We start from the raw sequence: 22172 nt of genomic DNA on the forward strand, positions 1-22172 counted from the left end.
AATAATTATTTAGGCCTCACAGTAACACATCAGGATATTTCAGAGATGAAGAAACACTCAGAAAGGTTGAGTAACTTGCCCAACGTCACATAGTTACACATGGCAGGGCTGGGATTCAAACCCAGCAAGCCTGATTTTAAAATTTTTATTTATTTATTTTTAAGCTTGTGCTTAAAAGCTCCCTTTCTAAACCTGTGTGGCACATTTGAGAGGCATGTGGTGTTCTGAAGGGAGAGGCTATAGTCACTCTGCCCAGCAGCTGAGGGAGACGACGGCCAGTCAGTGAGATCGGTCTCTGCAGACGGCCTTCAGGCTCTTTGAGTCGAGATGGTTCTTCTTTGAGGAGCTTTCCTCTAATGAAGTATAGATACGGGTGTTTACTGCAGCAGTGTTTTGTAAAAAGTGGGACGCACAGATCCCATAAGCATGTCCTGTGGCTTGAATCAGTCACATGGGACCTTGGAGGCTTGCTGCCACCCCTATGGGTGCAGGAGATACAAGTGTGAGGACCTCAAAGCGGGACAGTATGTTTGTAAATATCTAAAAAATAAACAATGTTACACAAGAACCAGTTAACTGTACAAATATACAGCTCATGTACTAGTATGTTTTCTAGCACCCAACATGACTTTTAAGGATTTCAGTGGCAATGAAACATATTGTACTGGAAATGAATTTGATATTCTCAAGCCTGGGTCTTATCAAAGTGTAAATGGTTATTCATACAAAGTGGCGGCTGCACTATCTTTTTCTTGGATGGTTGGGAGCAGATTGATTTTACCTTGGACATTCGACCTTGGGTTTACTGAAGTTACGCATTGTAGGGTTTTGTGGAAGTGGGAGCCTAACTGATTTGTAGGGTTTTGTGGAAGTGGGAGCCTAACTGATTTCAATGTTTCAGTGCAGACTGTTGGGCCTTCAGATGGAAGTAGTTACATTATAGGTTGTTATGGAACCAGACTTATAAGACTAACTAAACATTTAGAAAAACAGTTATGTCCACACATATTTTTTAAAAGAAACATAGTTGAGCCTCCTTGATTTTAAGAGAGAACTCCCCGTACGTGGATTTCCAGATTTTCCTTTGTCTTTCTTTACATGTCACTTTGTGGGTTCTATATAATTTTTTTTTGTTGTTGTTTTAGTTAAAAGTATATGAGATTCATTTAGTAGGACTTTCTTTGAGAGCTGTATGAAAAAAAGAAAGAGTTAAAGGCCTGAAGCAAGCTAGATGACAAACAGACTGGAAAAACAAATTATGGTGCAAACTTGCAATGGAGTAACAGGCAGCTGTAACGAAGAATTAGGTACTGACACGGAACTACCACCAAAAGAAGGTAGAGAAAAGTATGTTTCTTGTTATCATTTGTGCAAAAGACCACACATGTATGTGCTTATACAGAAAGAGAGGCTGACTGGAAGGGCTGCTAACACATTACTGCTGTGCAGGGAAGTGGCTCCTGGGGACAAGACTGACAAGCTTTCCATTTTAAGTCCTCTTGTACCTTTTGATTTCAAACCACGTGATCATAGTATCTATTCAAAAAATGTGTATCTGTGCTCTTCTAAAAGTAATTGATACATAAACTTTAAAAAATGAGTAAATAAAAATTTATATATGCCCATGCAATCACAGAAACAAAACACATGTATAGGAGAAACAGGAGATTTATTACATCAAGATGGTAATGATCTTTTCTTTCTTCTGTCGATGTGGTATGATAGGTATTTTTAGAGTATTGTCATCTATGTTTAACTTACTTCTTCCTTGACCACACCAGTATTCCGATCATTACCCGGGGAAGAAAAACAGAAATGAAGACTAGGGACTCCAGAATCCCAATTTCACAGTATAATCCAAAAGGAAAAAAGCTACCATCTCTAAAAAGTTGGCAAGTCAATAGTTTCCAATCCTTTATGAAAACACATGGTGTATAAATAAACAACTACAAAGACTGGTTCTCCAAGTAAGCAGTAAAAAGGGAGAGGAAAATACCTTCCCATCTGGAAGCAAATCACTGAATGACAGAATACAGTTCACAGTCCTATTACAGCTCCGCGTTTCAAATGACTACTCTTCAACTTCCTGTCTTGTCCCTCATTGTCATCACCGATAACCAAGGACACCGCAGGTTTTCCTAAGCTTCTATCTCCTAAACACCAATCTAGTTTTCTTTCTGTTTAGGAGGCAGGAAAAGAGAGATGACTTTTAGTTTGGTTAAAAAAAGCACATGTTCTCATAAAATCATTGCCCGTGTTTTCTGACACGGGGTAAAATAGTGTTGGAAACAACTTTGAAACTCCATCTGAAAGAAGGTAACTCACCCCATCCTGGAACCAGGTAAGCAGTGACCCACCTCTGGAATAGAAAGGAAACACACAGTTAGGGGCTTAACAGAGCCCATCTGCCACGGCCGTGACCCTGGGCTTGGCTTCTCAGGCCAGCACTCACTTGAGTTTATCATCTGATACAGTCACTTGACTGCAATTTATGAGCTGCCAATGTTTACTTGTGAGATTCTCTGGGAGCTGGAAAGGAAGGAAGATAAATACACCAAAGCCCAGCTGAGCAACTGATAGGTTTTATATTGTATTTCCAGGAAATGATATCTTGTTTTCACAAAGAGGTAATGCCATCCTCTCAAACAGAGGCTGCTATAGCTTTCAGGGACATCCATGGGGGCGCATCAAATCTGTCCCAAACAAATGTCAACAGAGGTGCTTCTGAGGTACCAACACAGTAACAAAAACAACAATAAACTTAAAAAACAGAACAGAACTATGTAACCCCTTCAACATGTAGTGAAGCAGAGTCTCGTAAGTACCCTGCAGCAGTCGGTGTGGTGAGTACCGGTGGTGCTTCAGACAACGGTGGCCGCAGGCTGGCCAGCATGGAAGGCTCCCGACGGAAGACTTCCTAAGTCAGTTTCCGTCCCACATGGTTCTCCCATGCTCTGTCTCGGAGCGGCCCAAGATCAGTCCACAGAGACTCTCCCAGGCCGTCCCAAGCTCCCATGCCTGGTAGTCTTTTAAATGCCCTTGGAGCACGGTCTTCAGGACAGTCTCTTCGCTTTGGAGAGAAAGGAGAGAGAAATAAAAGAGGAGCCTGCGTGTGGCTTCTCTGGCCTCCCTGTAGCCACCCTCAGTCTTCCCCACACGGCAGCCGTGGTGAAGAGCAAAGAGAGGTCAGGTCGGGCGGCTCTGCTCAGAGCCTGCTCCTCACTCCTCCCAGGTAAGAGTTAAAGCCAAGGTCCTTCCAAAGGCCTGGGCCCCATCTCCTGACCACACCTCCGACTCCTCTCTCCATCATGGACTGTTCCAGCCACACCGACCTCCCTGCTGTTCCTCCTTCCTATTCCCTCTGCATGGGGCACTTTCCACAGAGGGCAGCACGGCCACGGCCTTCAGAGCTTTCCTCAAACACTAACTGCTAGGTGATGCCTTCCTTGACTACCCGATCAACAAGTGCCAGTACTCTCTCCCCCACTCCCGACCCCTTTCTTCTTTTATTTTTCTCCATAGTTCTAATCACATCTAACTTACTAGAGTTTCACTTCTTCTATTCCTCGCACCTAGAACAGTGACTGGCACAAAGCCGGCCCTAAATAAATATCTGTTGAAGGAAGGAGGGAATCACGTGGGAGTTCTTCCCGCGTGGGGGGGGAGGGGAGGTGCTATGGACTGGCCTCCAGTCTTTTCCGTTAGCTTCTGCTTCCTTGATCCTGGGGAAGCAGGGGTCCTGCCTACACTAAGGACACAATAAAGCCACCAAGGAAACTGTCCTCTTCCCTGAGACTGAGGTCTGGAACGCTTTAGCAAGAGGGCGAAAGGATTCAAGTTACTTTCTCCGGCTTCTGGGCAGCCTTTGAGGCGGTGGGGCTGGAGCTGGGCATGCCTTCAGCCTTGGAGAGCTGAGAACCAAGCGAGGCTCCCTTCCTCTCAGGAATGGCCTCACCTAGTGGCTCCCAGAAGAATGCAGAAGCCACAAGAAAAACTGTTTTGACTCCCCTCAAGCAAATTCCCTTGCCCACCCTCCCGCATTACATGCTTCTATGAAACAGCATGTGCCCTCCATCTTTTAAAGACTAATTCCTCCATCTGTGCTCTGCGTTCTCTCCCCTCACTAGCCTTCCTAAGAACTGTTTCTTATCCCTATCTTGGCTTCCCAGCATCTCCTTCTGTAAGGCTCCCTCTAAACAGCAAGTGAACATGCTCAAGTATCTCGTGTCTTTAAAAAACGAAACAGAAATTCCTTTACCCCACTTCCTCCTCCAACCACAGCCTTCTCGGGGTGCAGCTCCCACCATCTTGGTCGTGGCGAAATTTCTTGAAGAACTCATCTGTTCTTACTCTTCTCTTCTCTACTCCCTCACTTCATACTCACTCTCTAATTCACTGAAAACTAGTTTCTGACCCCACCAGTCCCCCCAAACCTGTACTAGAAAAAGCCATCCATGTCCCACACATGTGCGACTTCCCCAGGGCAAACTTTCGTCCTTATCTTCCCAGCAGCATTTCACCCCGGTGACCCCTCACTGCACAACTCAGAAATGTGCATTTACCGAAGACCCACCGCTCTCCAGCCCTGACAATACCACACACAATCAGATTAAAAAAAACAACCCTGCCCTCAAGTTTATAAATCGAGGAGCAAGAGCGCACTAACAAATACAATTTCACCCTCGCCGGTGTTTTACAGAAATAACAGGGAGCTGTCTGGCCTGTAATGAGGGGCCAGCCCAGACACGAGCGTGGTCGGCAAGGCTCAAAGCCACCATGCGGACGTCTGGTTGCCCATCCCCCACTTCCCTCCTTTTCCATCTCTCTGCTGGCTCCTCATCGCGTCCTCCTCTTCCGCTCCCCACCCTTCAATGTGGCTGTTTCTCAGGGACAGGGACATGACCTTTAGCTCTCACCACCCACAGAGAATCCCCAGCTCTAGTATCTCTGGGCTCCCGGTCCATATATTCAAATACCCACTCAACAGACCCACTGATGTCCTCAGTGCTCGCAGCCTACTTCAGTGTTAAGTGAACTCGTCTCCCTGACAAACGGCACATCACCCGGCTGCCCAACAGAAGCCAGGGAGCAATCCTCCACTGAGCTCCCTCGCTCCTCACAGCAACCCAGTTCCCCAAACCTGCAGTCTACCCCTAGACCACTGTTCAAGTCCGCCTGCTCTCTCCATCCGCACTGCTCTTTCTCTAGCCCAGCCACCATCACCCCTGGCAAGGGCTGCTGCCCCTATTCTTGTGCCCCTCACCGTTTCTTTTCACTGCAGCCATATTAACGTATCCAGACAAATAGAAACATGACCAGGCACATCTCTGCTTAAAACCTTCCATAGTTTTCCCACGGCCCCCACGCCAAATCTTTAACACAATTTTGAAGACCCTTCATGAGCCAGTCCTGCCTGCTTTTGAAGTCTCACTGCTCAACACTCTCTAGCGCTCTACACGCCAGCTACTCTGCCCTGTTTCAGCCCTCAAACCCCACTGCCCCTTGCTTTCAGCCCCTCCAACGATAATGCACCTGCCTCCCTCCCTTCCCTTCCCTTCTCTGCCTTCCCTGACCTTTACCTATCATCTTCCAGCTCTCCTATTGTAGCACTTTACTATAAGCAGCCCAGGCCCTGCATCTAGACCGAAAGTTCCAGGAGGGCAGGGGCTGCACGTGCCTACACACTTTTATTCCCAGCTCTTGGCACTTAGTAGGTACTGAAAAGGAGGGAAGGCCCAGAGAAAGGAAGTAGGGGGTGTTTCTTTGGGGTTGGTTCTGGTTCAGTTTCATGGACCAAGGGTTAAAAGAGGGCCCAGCTCTCCAGGGTGGGAAAGCAGAAAGCAGTCAAGCAGAAGTCCTAGCCAGACGCAGGGGCATGTGGTCTTATTGAACTTCCAAGGAGCCATCAGCAGGCATCTGGAAGGGTATCTATCCAGCTGATGCAGAGAAGCCTACTCTACGGTACTCTATGGGGGAGAAAGGGGCATGGTCAGTGACACCCCAGCCACTCTCCATGATCAGTGCACAGAAATCTGCAACACCAACGTATTTGAGCTTGCTCTAAAAATGCTCTGTGTACATCCAGTGTGAAGTGTAGGAATCAAGAAACTCTCAAGAAGAAGCTGCTTTGGTTAATGACACTACTCTGTAGTTACACAAGTGGTCTTCCACAAGAAGAAGTTCCTAGAAGTATGTTTGGAAAGCAAATCATAAAGTGGGAAGATAGGTTCCATTTCTGAGAGCCAGGAGAAACTTCTGCTGTGGCAAACATCAGGTGCTCTGCAGTGGCTGCTGCTGGATGCCCAGGGCTGGCGGGGCCGCTCACTTACTTCCCCTGAGGCTCTGAGTGTGTTCACGCTCCTCCTCCAGGTCCTTCTCTCCAGCCTGGTGGGGAAGCCATGGCCAGCAAGCGCTGGTCTTCCCCTTCTGTACACGATGGTGGGGGCTCACCAGAGATCCCGGCTCGGCGGGCAGGTAGTCAAAGGTCAGCCCTGAATCTCTTCACCTGGCATGGAAGGGTTCCCTCAAATCCAGCCATCTGAGCATGTGGGGTGCACTGGGGGATCATAATCACATCTAGGAAGGCCGATTTCCTAAGCTGTGCAAGCTTCTGCGGGTGCCTGCAGTACGGTGGTAGCTTCTGAAGGGAAGAGGACGGTCCACCACAGAGCACCAGCCAGGAGCAGGCTTTTGACTTCCAGATGGAAGGACTACTCGGAAACCCCAAGGACTAGAGTCAACAAGAGTCGGCGTCTAAGACTTCCGGGGTTGTTACTCGTATATTCCAATTAACGTCTTAGAAGCTGACTTCTAAGATCACAGTCGCTCCCCACAGAGCGAACACTTCCTGCACTGCCCTTGTCATTTCCCATGGTGCATCTGAGATGCCAATCAGGGCAACAGGGGAGATAGATTAAGAGACAAGACAAGGAAAAACAATGAGACAAAAGAAGGGAAGGCAAGGAGCAGAAATTGGAGAGTGGTTTGGGATTATAGAGACAAAGCTTCTAGTGGTAAGTCTGCTCATTTTCTATCCCAGGACAAATTTGCAAAGCATCAATTTTTAAAAGTCAAAAATTTTAGAGCCCAGTGTCATGCACCACCTGGCTGCACGCCTGGGGCACCCCACCCCGTGCTGTCCTTGCTGACAGCCACTGCCCCTTACACAAGTGTCCTGGACCAGGCAGCCATGTAAGACCTCATACACGTGACCCGCTTGATTCTCCAGGGGCAGGACCGGTTGGATTAAAAGCACTTGCTAACAAATACTCTCCCTGGAGGAGGTCGCCCTGCCAGACAGTTACTGCTGCCGTCCCCACGTGCTTCTTTCCACGGCAGCGTCAGGGAAAGGCTTCCAGGTGGGCAGGCAGGTACTTTCTTCAGAGACAGACAGTTTCTCCTGTCCTGTGTCTGGATCACCCTCCTCCAAGCCTACAGGAAGCTGTAGAACCACAAGCCATGTGGTCTCACCGGGGCCAATCTTCCTAGAGACCCGCCACCTCTGGAAGAGCCTGTCTCACAGATTCTGGAAAGCTGTGGTCCGTAACCCGTTCTCCCAGCTTGGCACACCTGAAGGCCAGGCCACAGTCCCACTGGTAGCCTCGGTTCAATAACAGAGTATCAAGGGAGCTGCGGAATGGTTTGCAAAAGGTCCTGGGTTGAAAATCACTGTTCTAAAGTACAAACGAGATTTTATTGCTCGATAACTTGCTTTCTTCTTTTCTAAGCACAAGCCAAAGAAACTCCTAGGGAAAGCTAAAAGTAAGAATGTTAACACACTTGTCAACCAACCGACATTTAATAAGAACAGAACAAGCAGGGGCGGGGGAACCGCTGACAGGAGAGGCTGCTCCATCCAGCACCTCGCCAGCTGCCGAGGGAGAGCCTCCATAGGGGATAAACGTCTTCCCTTCAGGAGACTCTCACATCAACATCCCAGAGTTACAATCACCCACGCAACGAGCTTACGGGATGCTCCTTATCTGCCCCGGCTCCAGAGCGCCCTTTCTCCAACACAGGACCTGGCATCCCAACCTCTCGTCCTCTCCTCTACATACTCTGGTCTCTGTATACAGTGCCTCATCAGTCATGGGGCATTCCTCTTCCCACGGGATATGGACCTTGACAACCACCAGCCAGGGAGGCCTGGCGTGGGACTCTCAAGGTGGAACCAGAGGCCCATGCTGCCAGACAGGCAAGTCTCCCTCTGTGAGCTCGTGATAAGAGCAACCAGGAGAAAACGGCCCTGCTGCAGTATCGGAACTCTGACAATTACAGGCTTGCCAATCCGAGTTTCCAGATCTTAAGTTTGGTCCTTTTTAAAATTCCCATGCACTGGGGATTAAACTAGCTTTCAATTGGCAAGGAAGGCTGCTATGTGAACTGAGAATTTTCTAAACCTCACACTGCAGACCAGTGAAGCTGTCGATGGCTCTGGAACAGGTTTCCCTAAATCGGGCCTCAGAACCTTCTGTCTGACTAGAGAAAACCTCAAAGCTGCACTCACTGTGATAACTGCAGAAACTGCGGCTGCGCCAGAACTGCCCCAGCCAGTGACTGCAACAGGGAGGCCCAACTGGCTTCCTGGGTAGGCTCCCTGTTATCAGAAAGACTGAGAGGACCCCTCTTTAGCCTTTGGAGAGAAAAAGGGGGGTTTGATATTATTTACTCTGCAGAACTAACTCTGTGTCAGGGGAGTCAGAGGTGAACTTAGGACATGGGCTCTTCTTACCCTTTCCTACGCTGCATATGCGTAAAGCCATTTACGGGGGTTGGACTTGCAAGAAGAAACCTAATCAGTGTGCTGGGGGGAGAAAGTACATGGGTGTTCCCACCCCCACACAGACCCAGCACACTTCAGCTCAAAGGCTGACCGTAGTCAAATCTGGGTTGCCAGGTCACTGCTCCTCTCTGAAAGGACAGAGGGAAGAAAACAGGAGGCATTCACAACGTCCTCATGACGCTCTGGCAGCCACGCAGACATTCCATCCTGGGTGACGAGGGGGCACTGCTGGGAACAAGTCACCACTTCTCATGCCTTGACTTTGCTAATGCTGATTCCTCTGCTTGGAAAGCTACCCGTTAGGGAACCTGTAAGACCCAGTTCAAACGGCACTTGTTCCGTGAAGCTTTCTCCCATACCTCCACCTGCCCAGGCCTACTGAGCGTCCTCTTCTCTGGAGTTTCCTAGCACCCTGTTGTGGAACCTGTCATACGCCCCACTTCCCTGCCTACCTCCTCCATTGAGGTGGGGGCTATGAGAGCTGAGACGATGTCTTATTTATCATTTTATCCCGGTACGTAGTATAGTGTTCCTGTAAATGCTATGGAGTGATGGAAGGGGAGAGGAACAGCCATGGGATTCTGCCGGAATCAAGTGACTCCTGCAAGGTCAAAGTATCTGTTGGGGCTTAAAACAGGGCACAAAATCCAGCAGCACATAGCTGTCAGAAAAGCGGAAAACACTTTGGTTCTAAAGAACCACCTGAGTGCCACCCCACCCTCCCAGGTCAGAATGTCTCCCTTGCGTGTAACGGGCTCAAACATGCTTCCTGTTCAGCACCTGTGGCAAGCTGCTGCCGCTGCTCTGGCTGACCCATCAGCATCAGATCCTGGCCCAACGCAGAGGGGCTGATATCTGCTGAAGGGCTAGGAGAAAGGAAGCAGTGGACAGAAGACCCTATTCTTAGCAGTGTGGCTGGAGTTAGAGAAAGGTATATCCCAAGACACGTGAACATGGGTTACCAATGACCAGGTCGTGGGAAACACCTGTAAGGGCAGCGAGCTTCTGGTTCTTCCTCTCTGCTAGGCCTTTATAGGCAGCCAACTGGTATCACAGCTCTGGTGCTTTCCCAGAAGGTAGTGCTATACTGGATTATTAAAGGGACTGAATGTGAAAATGAAATCCACCCTGCTTCTGTGCACTCTCATCCCTGCCCAATAACCAATCTGTCACATCCATGAGCTTCCTTGTGCTTTGCCCCAGGACATATCTTTGCCACAAGGACATTCGAGTTTTAAGCAGAGTTGCTTGCAGCCCTCAGCACAACAGGCCCCAAGTGTGATGAGATCGCTTCGTTAAATGAGCAGATACTCACTATGGAAGCATGGCTCATTAGGGAAACTCACCCACCCCTTCCCCAATCTCTTTATGCAAATTCTCTCCAACAGGGAGACTTGTTGGTAAATGTATTTGAATCCCCAAAAATGACACAGTAGGATTAAATTGCTCTCTCTTTGGTTTAACCTTATGCCCAAGTTGTGTAAATAAGCCGTGACTCTTATAAAGAGCACCTGTATGTGTGCTTTCTTCGGGCATTCTCCAAATTGTGAATCTCTCACTCCTACACATTTTATTTATAATTGACTGTATACCCAAGCCAAGGTCTTGCAACACCTGGACGACTAAACTGTCTTGAACAACAGCACCATCTAGTGATCAGTACATGGTCCGTCTGACCACGTGTTTTCTAATCATCTTTTTTTATCCCCTACAACCTATAACCAAGACACCAAAGCCTCCCCCTTTCCAGCTATTCAAGTAACTGAGTTAATTCTACTTTAACTCTCACACATTCATTATCTTTAACTCCTTTTACTTTTTCCCATTTCTTCCACCTCTTCTTTAGCTCAAGAATCCTTTATCTGACTCTCTTCCTCAACCATAAAATCTGCCAGTTTGTAACTAAGTCCTCCGTTGAGGACACGCACCTTCTTATTCATGCCCACTCACCTTTTCGTTCCCCAATGAGGGCCATTCGTCGGTCTTTTACTTCTGAACTCAGATTATCTACCATCTTACTAATGCAGCTGTCCAGAACCAGGGAGTGGGTTTTGAACTTGATGTCCTTCCGACAAATCGGGCATTCTATCTTCCGCTTCATCCATTCACTGATACAGTAGGAGCAGAAACTATGGGCACAGTTCAAGGTGACAGCCTGCAACGGGATTGTGAACACACACGTCAGAGCTGTCACACTTACATTCCCACGGCAGTGTGATCTCAAAGCTAGGACGGGGGTCAATCACCAAGGCCAAATGGAAATTTAACCGTAAGCCCATCTAGAGAGCTTACAAAGGATATTAGGATCATTCTTGGGGATCGGAAATTTTAGGCTTCAAGTTAGGCAATTCATTTTCTTTCTCAAAATTATTCATAGACTCAGGCCCCAGGTAGGGTGATTTGTCTGTTTTGTTCCACCCACTCAGCCAACATGGGTTAGCAACCTTGCAAACAAGTGTCACTGGGCACAAATAGGACTCGTAAGGATGGGGATGTTTGGTACAAACACATCACTAATTCTCTTATGAAAGACAAACGTATGTCCTGCTAATGGTGAATTAGAACCTCGATTTTAATATATGAAGGGAGCACAGTCTGAATACTCAGTATATAGAATGGTAGGAGGCATCATCTCTATTCAAAAGAAACCAAAAAAAGGAAAATAAATGTAAAAGACAACAAAAAAGCTGGGAGAAAAGGAAAAACAATGTTATGGGTTCATTGACAGTGCCTGAACCCCTAAGTAAATAAGCCTATGAGAAGGGAGGAAGCAGAAGAAAGCTTGTTATTTGAGGGGCTCCTCTGAGTAAACCCAGTAGATTTCTGCCAGGGCCCTTTTCATTCCCAAGAATATAAACTATTCTCTTCGTTACTCTTGTTTATGTGTGTCTCCTAAGATACTCTTTCTGAGGCTTGAAAGTCTTCATTCCTGCTTTTAAGATGGCAGTGGCAAACAACACAGAAATGGTGAATTTCTCAAATGCGTGCTGAGCCCAGAAAGCCAACTAGGAGACAGTCTGTTTACTGTATGAGATACATTCTCATAAACGGACCAAAACCTGACTAATTAAAATGAAACCTCTTTCCAACACTGATGTTCAGAGGTGGCCAGGAGGAAAGGCCAGGCGGGAGGCTGGAAACAGAACACAGGTCAAGCTGTCCGTCTGTGCAGACGCGCCAGGCAGGCTCACTCATCCACCATTCCAAGCCCTTTCTTTGGCTTCCTCTCGCAGAGCGCACAAGCCCTGTCAAAACAGTGCGGACTTGCGTTTTTCCTAAGTAGGGAATCAAATGACTAGAAATGATGGGGGAAATGACGACCTGAAGTCAAAGTGGATTCAGAGCAAAACAAACAGGTCTGCCCAGGAGAGGCTGTTCAGGGGCCGACAGACTCACCCTCCCGAAAGCCCACCAGAAAAAGGAAGCCGTGTCTGTATGCATTTTCCTTTTTAAAGGAGTGTGAAAAGCACTGTCATTTAACAACTTGAATTTAAACTCGTGGTATAAGGTGAATCGTCACAAATGGAAGAATTTATGAAAAACAAGAATCTGTGCAGAAATATGACAGGATGACACATGTAACCTAGGAAAGAGATGCTTCGTCTTCATAAGGAGCCTCAGAGTCTCCACAACATACGCCCCTTGGCCACTGAATTCCCCAGATGACGACACATCATTGACATTTACCCCCACGTCTCAAGGCTGCACTACATGCCCACTCTCCGCTCCGTGCCACTCAGAGTAAAGAGTAGCTTTATTGAGCAGCTTTATTCTGATACTCAAAAATCTATGCTATGTGGCCCTGTTTTCTCCCCAATCACAAAGAGATAAAGGTTTTACTGCAGCTAAAAATATTGATTATATCGAATAAATACTCAAGAACAACTGAAATAAGAAAAAGGACAGCGAAGGTACAGGCTACAAGAACAAGTGGCAAGTGGCCACCTCTAGAGGCCACTTTGAAGTCAGATAGCTACAAGAAGTTCCTGGAAGAAAAGGCCTTCAGAATGCTTCCTTATAGCAGTAGCACCCTGTATAGCCCAGGCTCCGTTCAGGGATGGGAGGGCAACAAGGCGTGAGCCCCCGCTCGCCATTACCTCGACGAAGTATTCGGAGCAAATGATACACTGGAGCTCATTCTCTAGCACGTCATTCAGGTGGCTGAAAATTTCCTCCTTCTGTGCTTGCACCTTCTCCTTCTCTTCCTGCAAAGACACACAACCCCACCCGTCACTCAGGAGAATCAACAGGAATGCAAAACAGGACAGGGAGCAGGGTTACTCATCTGGAATAGGAATCAGAAGTCTAAATGAAAAATTCATCCTGGCACAGTAACACAGAACAAAACCCTAAGGGTTACTATTTCCCAGAGCTGCTTTCTAACATGGGGGACTCTCTTCCTTTCTTCTTTCTGCTGTTTCAGTATTTGCACTGTAGTTTCTGTCTCCTTCCCAAAATTAACCAAATGAGAAAAACTGAAGGTAGCATACCAACCCCACCAACCACCTAACACCAGAACGAGGTATGAAGTATCTCAGAGAGAAATGCAGTCGGAGGGGATATAAAATCATCCCAAGAACAAGAATTCCCTGGACAAGAAAGAAGACATAAAGAACAGTCGAGAGAGGCAGGAAGCTTGAATGAGCATATAGGGTCCCCTGTGCTTTCTGTAGCTGCCTCTCCTATAGAATAAGAGTAATTCCTATATTCCCTGGTGGCAGGAGCTGGAGAAAAGGCCTCCGGAAGTGCTGTCAGGCCCCATACTCTAGGATGGTTGCCACTTCCCACTCCTGCAGAGGTCTGTGGTGCAATTTCCCTGTACTTTCCCTAACAGGTCAGACACCCTTTTAAGGGGGTGATCCTAGGTAAGCTCTCTGGAAACAGGCATTTATTTAAGTTAGCACCTCATCCCCCAAACAGAACATATCAGAAGCCCCTGGCAGGGAGAGGGAAAAACATTTAGGGTATTGTTTAATAGATTTATTTTTCACTTTTTATTTTCTCTTCTACTCAAAACAATGACTCTTAGACGGCTTACAGCAGTGAAGAGGGTCTGGACCTATTTCCAACTAGAGTCAAGTTCCCTGAAAATTTATGAACTGCTGGATTTAAAAAATGTGGTGGTTTCTGGGAGGTTGGGGAAGAATGTGCTATGTGATTTAAACAGAGGATAAGGATATCAAACCAACTGAAAAGAGTTCCTACAGAAAGCAGGGTTCCTTTCTGTACTCTGCTCCAGGTCTGTATGTGAGGAGGGGTGAGCTCAGAAATGCAGTCAGATTCAGGCATTAATTTCAGGTCAGAGGCTGCAAACTGATGGCCTGTGGCTTGGATCCAGCCTACAGACTTGTTTAGTTTGGCCCTCATGGTATTGAAAAAGAAAGCAAAAAACTGAACTTGCTGCCAATATTTGAAAATTAGGATATTTCATGTAAACACCTGGATTTCCATATTCTGGAGAAAACAGAAGATCTAACAACGCTGGGCCTGCATTTCCTGATGGTAACGACTGACTGCAGCAGAGAAGAGCTGCCTCTTGGGGTGGGGGTGGGAGTCGAAGGCCCCTTTCCCATGCACCTCTGTCCTCACGGCCCTCTATTGTGTTTACACCCAGGTCACTTCACTCCTCCCATCACCAGTCTCACCCCAGTGGGCATTTGAATTTATAACCCTTAATTTAAGAGTTCCATTGATATGATGTGGGAAATAATTACCTAAACGCATGAGGATGAACTACTTTTTATTTTGACTATACCACTCCTTACTTAGCTTCTGTCAGTGAGACACTAAAGGAACATCTACCATAGACAACGGACTAGACTGCAGGATGTGAGGGTCTTAGTCCCAGCATTTCGCTTCTGAATGAGGGAAGAAAATAGATGTTGTTTTATAGGCAGAACCTTCTATAGGCCTGAATAATTTTACAGATTATGTCCCCTGAGGCTGGGAAAAGCCATAATCTCTCTTCATTCACCAAAGCAACCCTTGCACTGTTGAAAATGCTGAATTGCACTTACAAACCAAACTCTAAACCTTCATCTTTTCTCGTACCTTGATCTGCTGCAACTCTCTGTTCTTAGCTTGAATAATTGCTTCAGAATTCTTCTTGCTGTGATTTAGCTCTTCCACCAGCTCCCGATGCTGCAGAAACACAGCAGACACATAACACGATAAGCTACCCTGCATCCTTCCTTTTAGCCACACACGCCTGCTCCCTCCATCAGTGGCTTTGGTTCAAGGGGTCGATAGACTGACAATTTGAAAATAAGGCCAGTGTTCCTTCAGGACACCCTACTTACCTGGTACTCTTTTTCAGGGAAGGGAGCAGATAGGGGGGTTAGGCCATCAAAGCTATTGATCCCTCTGGAAACAGCCCAACCTTCACGGCCATCCAAATCAACTAAAACACTTACATTGCCTTCCAGAGTCTGATTCTATAAGTTTGGCTTGGGGCCCAGGAATGTGCATTTTTTAAAAAGAGCCACCCACGTGATTCTAGGAACCTATGCACAAGAACTAATAAGTAATTCTGAAGCTACCCAGCATTGGAAGTGGTTTTTAAGAAACAATCAGGGAGAAAGGGGATTCAGGGAAACGAGGTAATCCTTTTCATTGAAATAAAAAAGACCTTTAACCTATTTATTCTCCAAACCACACACTACCTGCTCATAAGGCAATGCTCCCTAATCCCTGCCTGTCTGGTCTGGAACCTGGCGTGTCCAAGAGCTAACAGCTCAAACATTGGGACTAACTGCCTATACCAAACGGCAAGAGGTCCCACTTCTAGGAAACGTACTTTCTGAGCTCCTTCATGCTTAAGTATAGTTTATACTTAAACCTCACCTCAAATCCTTTTTTAAAGCAGGTGGTGGAGTAAAGATAAGTATTTCTGGAAAGATATTACTCAAGAAACAAAGTTTAAAATGTATGGTCTCCTTAGAAAAGCAGTTATATCAGAAGGTCTGGGTATTCATCTTGACTCTAATTAGGTGTGTATACCTTACCTTTCTCATTTATAAAATGGGAAAACAGGTGTCTCTCCTACATGGGTGTTAATAAAATCACACATAGGAAAGCATTCAGAAAAGTCGAAGCTCTCTGTAAATGCCAGGTGTTACAATGGCCTGCTAAATGAGAAAGAACAGGGTCAGAGAGACCACAGGGTGGCCCAAAACACAAGCACGTTTCAGTTGAGTGGGTGGGACGTACCCCAGGTATATTGGTACAGAACCACGACCTAATAGTATCCCACTTTAAGCTAATGAATGGAGACGGGCCAAGTACCTCATGCTAAATGATAGTGTGTTTTCCTGTCTGTCTCAGGAGAAGTTGAGGGGCTGCGGGTGCAGGATACTCAATGATCCCTCAGGGATTTCCAAGCAGCAGAACTTTACCTTCCATTCAATTTCAAAATAATATCTGAATATTAATTTAATAATGGTCTAAATAGGAAATATGCCTACCCTCCCATCCTAGAAAATAAACAAACTCAGAAAATAAAATTCCAAAAAGGTTGAATTAATTTCCACCTAATTCTTTCCAAGGCTGTTTGTATACCTTAAGGAAATCAAGGCAGGCACCTCCGAAGCTTATAACAGTATGTGACTATTAGCAGAGTAAGAAGGTTGGGAGGTAGGTATGCCATAAAAGAACGTAAGAATAAATTAATATCTTAAATTCTAATGTGACTGCTCACTTTTCTCAAGGAGATATGAACCACCCCACTAACCTCCTGACTAAACTTGCATCGAACTACTAATCATAACACATAAAGGATAGAAGACAAAGGAGGTTTTAAAGATGCAAAGAAGGCTATAAAACATAATCAGATGAGGGAAACAGTCAAGTTAAATGAAATAAATTACAGGTGAGCTTTTAGGAGATTTTTGTTCCTGTGAGCCTTGCCCTTGCAGTAAATCAATGTTTTGCTGACTGTTCAACTGCACATTCTCGACCTGACCTAAAATGCTTAATTGGAACGTTCCTGAATGGTTTCTGAATAGCTTCAGTTCAGGAATGGTGAGGTAATGGAGGTCCTTGCAGGCCTTGGGGCAAGTCTTAGCTCGCGATTTCCCTCTGATGACCTCACCTTTCTGGAAGTGCAGCCACCTCAGGGAGCCTAACTGCCACAGGCTCCGTTCCATCTTCACTAGAGCAACTTCTGCTCAGATGAAGATGGAAGTTTTCACGCTGAGGTCTGGCACGTATGTGAGGCTCCCACTCTGCAACCTGGTGGTGTGAGTGGCAGCCACCTGCTCTGCCTACAGCCTGGAGATGCGGCAGAGGTGTGTGCTAAGCAGCAGAGGCAGCCAGTGGCCACGCAGAGCCTGGCTGCCCCCGCTCTGCAGCCCACTAGAATCTCAGCACAATGGCAAGAGATACGTTACCTCCTGCAGAGCCTGGGCCAGCTGCTGCTTAAGGTCCTCTTCTCCTTGCTCTTTCTCCAACCCCTGCAAAGCCAAAAACAAAACAGGTTTCCCTAGAGGAAGGGAAAAAAGGAACAAAATCCAGCAACAAGCAGAGCGGAGCAGCTAGCAGGAGTATCTGGAAACAATAGGGGGAAGGCAGCAGGTGGAAAATTTCCCATTTTACCTCAAGCTGTTGGCAGTGAGGGATTTAAGCAGAGCTAATTACTCAAAATCTGTTCACCTCAGGGCTGTCACCTTCAAGCCACCACTCAGGCTGTTCTGGAGAAACTCTGGGCGAATACTCCAAGTCTCCTTACCTGGCAAATGCTGTGACTCCCAAAAGGATGTCAGCTGGGAGGTTGTGAGCCAACACTATTTAAATTCAAATATAATCTGCCATGCTGGCACTCAGCTCCACATTGCTTCCCTTGATTCTGGGGACCCTATCTCTCACTCTGAGTCTCTTTACCACTTCCGGCCCCCAAACTGCTCCTCCTCCCAGCTTGTCTGAGCTTATGCTATATTTCTTCCTTTGCTCCCCTCTTATATAGGGTACCCACATCATGATTACCCTACGTCTAGCACTTTCCACAAAACCTCTGGGCCTTTGCCTCCTTACTTTAAAAATTACCTACCCATTTAATATGCCAACCTGAAGTTGTTCTCTAATTTTAATATATTGACTTAAAACTGTTCTGATTATTTTATGTGTACATTTATTAAGCATCTTTATAATCACCTGAACCCAAGCATAGTGCCAGGAAACGTGAGTGCTCAGAAAAAAAAAAATGTCTGTGTGAAGCAACAAGGCTTCAGTGAGCTTTTCAACAAGTAGTCAGGGTAGGATAAATCCCTAGGGTTTGGTGACAGAGGGAAATCCAGCTAATAAATCAGGGTAGGATAAATCCCTAGGGTTTGGTGACAGAGGGAAATCCAGCTAATAAATAAAGGACTAGATACACTTCACTCTGAGCATTTATATATGACCCTCTCAAACCTGGAGACATTTTCTAAGCCAGTCCTTTTTGCCTTTATCATTTCGGTATAAAAAAGATTTTACAGCTATCCCTGGAAGCATGCCCAGAGCAGCCACAATACTAATTAACAGCGACTCTTATTCCTGAACACATCAGCCCTGAAGAAAGTTCTGCTCTGGGAAAGGTGGCATACACTAACGTGCAGAGCTAAACCTCCCTGTATTGATTTCAAGAACTAGTCCAGGCTGTCTAAGGGAAGAAAAAAGGTACACAGAAGCAAGCAGTGTGTATCCTTACTAAAACACATTTAAGCCATGGCCTCCACTAAGACTACCAGTTCAAGAGGATAGCAGAGATTAGAATGAAATGCATAATTTTTTCAGAACTGAGCCAACATTACTGGTTGTTCCTTGCTCTGAACAAAGTAAACAAAAGATAAAAGCTTATTCAGTTCAATTCTGATTGGCCCGTTTTAGTTACAAGTCGACAATGGGGAATTCTTGACATTTAGTATTACCCGAGCAAGTAGGGAGGAGGAAAACTGTGTGGCTCTTGCCAGGCGGGAATTGACATTTAGAGCAGAGACCAGGACTAACTCTACCCTGGAAGCTCTGTGTAAGAGCTTGTCACCTCAAATGACTCGGGGACGGGGCCAGATTTGGTCTGACCCTGACAGCTGAGACAGTCATTATTTTACCTGTCCGCTAACGGCACTGTGGAAGGTGGCTTATCACTAACCCAACTAAATTATGGTGGGTCTGTCCCCTCCCATGCTGGCTGCTCAGAATAGAAAGAAAAATGTTTTCTGCCTTTGCAGCCTCCTATTTCCTAGGTTAGTTACAGAGCTAACAAGCCGCGAGGTACATCAAAGGCAGGGTCACCAGCTGACCCATACCTGCCTGGGGTTAACTGATTTGGCTTTGACCACAAAGCAAAGTAACTCATGAGGACAACTATTGGTTTAATTAGAATGCACTGTGGTTTTGTGGCATCTGGACCTTCGTCCAACGTCTCTCTGACTTTACCTGTTCTGAGATGCCTCAACTTTACATCCTGAGATCTGTTACGACCTGGGGCTGGCTCTGTCGCCACCGACCCTCTCCTGGTACTCCACCTATGGCTCTCGATCTGCTCGTCATGCTGGAGCCTTAACCCTTGACTCAACCCCCTTCTCTTACCGCTAAGTGTTCTGTCCCCATTCCATCTCCTGTCCCTGGCACTTAGCATTTGGTCCCTGCCTCAGAGTTGGAGCTCTGGCTAGCGGCTCACGAAGGGCCTGCCCAACTCTGACGGGCACTCTTGTCCTTCCCTCCTGTGTGGTACCTGGAGATACTGCTGCTCTTTCTTGAAAATCTTCACTAGCTGCTCCACTCTGGCCTGCTGCTGGGCCTGCTCTGCATAAAGAAAGGACTGTCAATCCTGAAATTCCTGCTCCATTTTCACATTTTCCTTGAGTTTCCTTTTTGGGACTGCGTTTCCACATTTAGAACAGCTACCTGTTTTTCCTGCATCTGCGCTTTAAGCTTCAGAATCCGAGACATAATCACCTTAAAGAGCTCTAAGATGTTCTGAGATGTTAACGGGTATGAGGCTTTCTGCTTCTTAGCATGAAGCTCCAAGACTTTTGCGGGACCAGAGTACACATGAGCCCCCGGGGTCTTCTCACTGGGCTCAACAGAAGGCAACTTAGGATCCAGACATTCGGACGGTTGGCTGGCCACTTCGCCTTTCCCATGTGACTTCACTGGTTGGCCAGATTCACAAGACACTTTACTTATTCGGGACTTCAAATTTGAGGGGCCTTCAGCTCCAGGACCCTCCAATTCATCCATAAATTTCCTTTTAGTTCTCAAGTCTTTATTTTTTTCCATCAACTGGTCACTCTTTGGGGTAACATAAGGATTCCTCTCCTGGACTTCTTCAATAACTTCATATTCATACTCTGCATTCTCCTTATTTTCCAGAGGCATCCCAAGCTGGATGTGGTCTCCCTTATGGATAGAATAGATCTTCAAAGGTTCTAGACGGACTCTGTTCAGCCAAACACCATTCAGACTCTGGAGAATGGGAAAAAACAGACAAAATAAGCTTCATGATTTTCTTCCTCTTAATGGAATTTCTCTCCTGCTGCTGCAAAACCTCTGCCTTTTCAAAAGAAAAACCCTTGAGAACAAATAGCAAAGAAAGCTTCATAAACCACCATCCTTAGAAACAGCATTCTTCAAACAGCACTTTGGCTTTTTACCTATATTTTAGATTCATGCCTCCACAGAGAACGGCCTGTATAACAGGCAGGAATCACCTGATTACTGGTGGATGAATTACTCAAATAAATGGAGTAGCATTGAAAGAAACTGAAATTTAATAGCTCCTATTGACTTAAACTGAAGGCAATGGCCCAAGACTGAAAAAACTGTTACTAGTAAAGAAAGCAGCATCTAATGATGAGGTTCAAAAGGCAGGCTTGACCAAAAGTCACGCAAGCACTGTCTCTGGATGTGTCCCCTGAACACAGTGGTGAACGAGCCAAGCACTTTCCAGTCCACAACACCTGTCCTGGGGTCAAACTGTAGGTGGAATCTGACCCAATTACTAGCCCCAGAGGTCTATGGGTAATACAGCACAGTGGTTAAGAGCTGGAGCTCTGGACTCAGACTTGGGTTCTTATCCTCTGTACCACCTGGGGCTTATTAGTTGCATGGCCTTCGGCAATTTACTCAAACTCTCTGTGCCTCAGCCTTGCGTGTAACAGAGATAGTACAGAACCTACCTCACACAGTTCCTGTGAAGAATAAACTAGATACACGTAAAACACTTAGCATAGTGACTCACATATAATAAATGCTCGATGATTTACTTTATGGTTTTAATTCAATCATAGTTTAGGGGTTAAGAGCATGGACCCTAGAGAGGGACTGCCTGAGTTTGTAATCTGGCTCCGTCACTTAACAGCTGTGTGACTTTGGGCCAGTTTCTTAACCTCTCTATGCCCCAGTTACTACATGTATAAAATGGAGAGTAAGAGTCTCTCCCTCGTAGTGTTTGTGTGGATTTAATGAGATAACATATGCAATGTACTTAGACAAGTGCCTGGCACATGGTAAGCACTACACAGGTGCTCACTGCTATTACTATGTTCTGGCTCAACTAATTTATTAACAATCACTTAATTCTATGCTCAGTATCTTGCCAGGTAAATATACCAAGTGCCAAAGTAGAAGATATGAAAACAACTTTCAGCCCGACTGTGGAAAGGAAAACACAAGGGCATATGTAAGCCCACGGTGGGATTACACAGCTCAGCTATAGATCCCAGAGTATCGTATGCAGCGGGGTTAGTCAGCCATGCTAAATGGGGATGATGGGGTCTAACACAGACTTGAAAGAAATGCCGGAGTTGAAGAGTTTAAGAAACGTGGGCATTTTAACCCACATCAAGGACTTGTCTTTGGGGACCAGGCCAGAGGTGAAGCTCACAGCTGAACTGGGACTCACACATTTGTTTACAATGGTAACTATAGCGACCTACTTTCAGTTGAGAAAATTATCTGATCAACCCCAATGAGTGACGGGGACTTGACCCCAAGGCACAGAGGATGAAGGGGGTAGAGATCGGATCTTAGCTCTGGTTTCCTATTAGGCCCTTGGCTCTGGTTTTCTACTATTTGGCTAGAGTGGGGAGAGGGAGAGAAAGCCCAGCACAGAAATCCACAGAAAGACTGCCCTTAACCCACTGCCTTGGGCCAATCGGGCTCATCTGGCCAAACTGCTCCCAACCTTTATGTTTATATTCAGCCTCAGAAACTCTGGGGAGTAATCTGTTTTATAACAATAGTGGGGAAATAGCAAAGGAGAGGGATAGAGTCTATTTGAGAACAATTTCATATCACAATAGATTATACCTAAGAAAAAGATCTCAGAAAAAGTAGTATGATGCAGAAGCTTACTTTATGCCGAAGTACAGACGCTTCAGAAAAATCTCAAAAGCAAAGATAAGGTTAAATA

General features: G+C 46.2%; 1 protein-coding gene and 1 pseudogene across 10 annotated transcripts in view; one reads left to right on the forward strand and one right to left on the reverse strand.

The window, feature by feature from the left end:
* Positions 1 to 426: 426 nt before the first annotated feature.
* LOC308494577 (TM2 domain-containing protein 1-like) lies at positions 427 to 1041 on the forward strand (annotated as a pseudogene). The gene has a single exon. The product of its transcript is annotated as a TM2 domain-containing protein 1-like (transcript).
* Positions 1042 to 1333: 292 nt separating this feature from the next.
* Positions 1334 to 22172, reverse strand: part of RNF8 (ring finger protein 8) — a 32422-nt gene continuing 11583 nt past the window's right edge. For 3 of the 9 annotated variants that reach the window (XM_081044980.1, XM_081044982.1, XM_081044984.1), the window contains exons 3-9: positions 19715 to 20224; positions 17170 to 17232; positions 14834 to 14923; positions 12880 to 12987; positions 10733 to 10937; positions 2326 to 2359; positions 1334 to 2177 (exon numbers count right to left, since the gene is read on the reverse strand). In XM_081044980.1, coding sequence (XP_080901106.1) covers positions 2147 to 2177; positions 2326 to 2359; positions 10733 to 10937; positions 12880 to 12987; positions 14834 to 14923; positions 17170 to 17232; positions 19715 to 20224 — 1041 coding nt within the window. In that variant the 3' untranslated portion in view covers positions 1334 to 2146. Of the gene's footprint in view, positions 2178 to 2325; positions 3071 to 10732; positions 10938 to 12879; positions 12988 to 14833; positions 14924 to 17169; positions 17233 to 19714; positions 20225 to 22172 lie in introns of those variants that run through there. The other 6 variants (XM_081044981.1, XM_081044983.1, XM_081044985.1 and 3 more) reach the window with 3 other exon arrangements.

This window comes from Rhinolophus hipposideros (genome assembly GCF_964194185.1).
Source record: "Rhinolophus hipposideros genome assembly, chromosome: 3".
Classification (NCBI taxonomy): domain Eukaryota; kingdom Metazoa; phylum Chordata; class Mammalia; order Chiroptera; family Rhinolophidae; genus Rhinolophus; species Rhinolophus hipposideros.